At 34.0% G+C, this 3947-nt stretch overlaps 1 protein-coding gene across 1 annotated transcript in view; it reads right to left on the bottom strand.

Moving 5' to 3' along the window:
* Positions 1 to 3712, bottom strand: part of LOC108741473 (b(0,+)-type amino acid transporter 1) — an 11894-nt gene extending 8182 nt beyond the window's left edge. Inside the window, exons 1-2 of the mRNA XM_025973834.1 lie at positions 3604 to 3712; positions 862 to 1140 (exon numbers count right to left, since the gene is read on the bottom strand). Of these exons, the coding sequence (XP_025829619.1) occupies positions 862 to 1140; positions 3604 to 3712 (388 nt within the window). The remainder of the gene's footprint in view (positions 1 to 861; positions 1141 to 3603) is intronic.
* Between the last annotated feature and the right edge of the window lie 235 nt (positions 3713 to 3947).

Raw genomic sequence — 3947 nt, forward strand, 5'->3', positions numbered from 1 at the left:
ATAATAAATTAAATAAAAATAATTTTATATTTAATGACAGCCATGAAAAAATACTGGTATTCAAAGGAAAAAAAATTTAGAAAAATTAGAAGAAGTGGCTGATTTTAAGTATCTGAGAAGTCCAGATAAGTGAGGACGGGAGGAGTAATAGGGATATAATGCAGAGGATAGCGCAGGTTGTTAAAGGTGTGCGGCGCTGTGCGGGTGCGAAACATGGACGGTAGGCACTGTGGAAAAGAAAAGGTTATAAGTGTTCGAAATGTGGTGTTACAGGCGAATGGTGAGGATACCGTAGATAGAGAAAGTTAGGGATGAAAAGATATTAGAAAGAATAGGAGAACAGAGGACTCTATGTCAACAGTACCTAAATAGGCGTGATTGGTTGGTAGGACACCTTCTCGGACATGAAGGTCTAGTCAGAGACATATTAGAGGCAGAAACGGGAGTTACGAGGGGTAGAAATAAACATAGATTAGATTACTGTTTGCTGTTAAGGATGTGGGTTGTTCTAGTTTTAGGGAAATGCGAGGATTAGCTCAGGATAGGAAAGAGTCTTAGGACTGACGACCTTATGATGATGATGATGACAGTCATTATTGTACCAAAATTCCTGTCACCGACATTTTTTTCTAAATGCTATGTAGAGATCTTGTCAATGTTTAAAAATGCAAAGCCTAAGTTTTTAAATTTTGAGAACAACATTTTGCGTGAAGTTCATCAAAAACACATTTTATGAGGATATGTTAATGGGTAGTAAAATTGTTTGAAAATTGCAAGTTTAAAACTTTACAAAGTATAATTATAGGTTTTTTAATTTTCGTTTAAAAATGTTTCTTGAGGAATATAAGAACGTTTCCTTACCAATTGAGATTAATGTAACCATTTTCTTAATATGCATTTGATTTATTTCATCATTTATTCTTAAATAATGCAGTAAAGGTTGACATGTGTATTCGGAAAAAGTTAACATTATTACTGCGACTTCGGCGGGTCTTAGGGCAATCACAAGTACCCATGAATTTATAAAAGCAGGCAATTTGCCCCAAAATGGATGTAGGGGTCCGTAAGAATCTATAAAGTATGCGTACTCCGCCCCTGATCTTGGGACTACCGTACCTAGCTCGGCATACGCAAGAGCTCCTACAATTAAAAAAATACTATACATACCAATAAACCAAAAAATTTGAAATTAATAAGCATTAATGTACTGCAAAAAAGAGACACGTAGTTGTTGCATATTATACCGCCGTCTACTGACGTCTGCTGCTAACTAAAGTAGGTATAAAAAGATTAAATATAGGAACAGTAATTTAACCGAACGCGTATGAATCTAAAAGGATAGAAAACTCGATTGTACGCTGCGCAATGGACAACTGCGGATGGGTTTAGGTATTGTTAGTTGTTACACAAAACGTGTAAGCGAAATCTCCTTGCCTGGGGCACAGTATAAAGATTCTATACAGTAGGTTTACTTCCTAGCCACGCCCATACATCCCGCTCCTACCACTTCATCTACGAATCAGGGGCTGGCTTGTACAGAATGGTATCGTGAAGTCACAGTAGGTACAAATACATTTTGTATCTAAACACTTCGTAAAGCTATTGAACCGTCCTCGTATATGATAGTTCAACGCACATAAAGTTAATTTATGATGGCCTGCAAAAAAATGCGGATATTTCAAGCAGATCAAAAGAGTGAACCTACTGTATAGAATCTTTATAGTGTGTCTGCGGACAAATCGGATGCGCACTGTGTTACTGCACAGCGTACAAACGAGCACAACTTGTTGATGCTCGCGCCGTACATTAAGAAAGTCATATGCGGATCGCGATGTTAATTGGTTTTTGATCTCTTCAGCACTTTGAATAAATCATCAACCAAAACAAAGACGTTTTTTGAAAGCAAATTTATGTAATATCGAGTTTTGACAGTACATGGATTTATTAAGACAAGGTTCTTGCCTAACATATGAAATATTTCATTTAGTCGCAAAAGTCACAAAATGGCGATAATCTGCCATAACTTATATAATAATATAATAATATAATATTTTAATAAGCTATTTCGATTTGTTCAGGTATTTACCTAAATACCTGATTTTGTTTTGTTTTCGTTGAAGAGGAGAAATCTTCGAAAGACACTCAGCCGTCGTACGAACGGCTGGGTATATTTCGAAAACTTTCCACGAAAACAAAAAAAAATCAGGTATATATCGAAATTGCTTAAGATGTTCTGATGAGATCTAATAAGATCGAAATTGCGATTGCTAGTCGAGAATATTGTAAATTATATCGTCAAGTAGAGTGAATTAAGTCATAACGTCACAACTAATTTTACCGTACGCTTTAACTTATTTGACCGTTAAGTTACTGTAAGTGTCTGACAACAAAAAAGTATAATGAAAATTAACTAAACTATTAAACTGGGCAAAAACAGTCCAAGTTAAAAGTTTGCTTTGCTTTGGTGGGTTAACAAATACGTATATTTTTATAATTATGAATTCGGGATAAGTTAGGGTTATAGTGCATCCAATCGCTTTTAAATCGCTGAATAAATGATTTTATATGTATTATTACATAAATAGTATTCATAAACGCATATTCAGGTCACTGGTACAAAGTTGGTACATCTAAATTATTTATTTAAAACTGCAAGCCGGCACCTACTTATCTACTGTACGAATTTTATGATATATTTGTTTACTTTGTCACAATGAAGCGAATTTTTTATTATTTTTATTTATTTAGCGCCTCCACCATGTCATAAAGGAATAAATTTATCTGTTTATTTTGAGATATAACTACCCCAGCATGTTATACGGCTACGAATTTTAGATATATTTAGAAATGGGATATAATTACTTTAATCTAAAATTGAAGGTGGATTAGGTACCTATACAATTTAGAATGACTAGCCAACTACTTAATTACAGTTAATTAGTAATCCAATAGTATATTAATAGTCTACCTTATTAGATAATTGGGAAATGTAGAATTGGCAGGGAACTATCACAAAGTGAGTGAAAACGGTAGGCCGCCTCACCACCTTGCATCTATCTAATCTTTAGTTCAACTCCTCACTCTCGACATTCATCTTCTTAATTATAATTATTGTTTCCGCTATATAAAAGGTTGCTAATTGACCTACTAGGTGTTAGCTTGCAACTTAAAATAAATAATTTAGATTTACCAGTGACCTGAATATAAATTTATAAATACTATGTAACAATATTGTCTGCCACTTTCATAGAACAAAAGTGAAAAAGTGACATTTTTCGATGATACTAAACTTTTGAAAAATTATGTATCTCGTAATGACATTGTACCGTTTGCCGATGGTATAGACAAGTCACAGTTACTACAGACGTGAGGTTCCGTTATACGAAAAAAGTATCCGGATGCAGGTGTTTATAGAAACTAAAAGCAACCGTATCTTGTATCCGGTATCCATGCGGCATTACCGGTATCCGTATCCTATATCTGGAAACATTTTACTAGCATTCGAATCCAGCACTGTTATTTCGCTAAATTATTAGAAATATTCAACAGAGCAATCAAAATTTAAGCAGTAATCTGTTTAAATTCTTTTTATTATAAACTTACCAAAGAGTGATACAATTCCGCATATAGTCCATATCAAAATACACATTGCAACGGAACCTGAGTGTTCTAATGCCGAAGCAGGTGATATAAAAATTCCAGAACCTATCATTACTGCTAAAATCATGTTAATCGCCGAAAATAATCCCAATTCTCTTTTGAGACGAACGTCTCCATAACTTGAAGAAATACCTGAAAATACAATTCATTATAATAAAATATTTGACTTACGTTTCATTAGCTGAATTATAATCCAGAATCCATTGTATTTATAAGATAAATTACTTCNCTAATTCCTAATTTACTTCTCTACGTTGCTGCGTATGTTCTATAATTGTCTGTTGCTC

This window comes from Agrilus planipennis, unplaced genomic scaffold (genome assembly GCF_000699045.2).
Source record: "Agrilus planipennis isolate EAB-ADULT unplaced genomic scaffold, Apla_2.0 scaffold204, whole genome shotgun sequence".
Lineage (NCBI taxonomy): Eukaryota > Metazoa > Arthropoda > Insecta > Coleoptera > Buprestidae > Agrilus > Agrilus planipennis.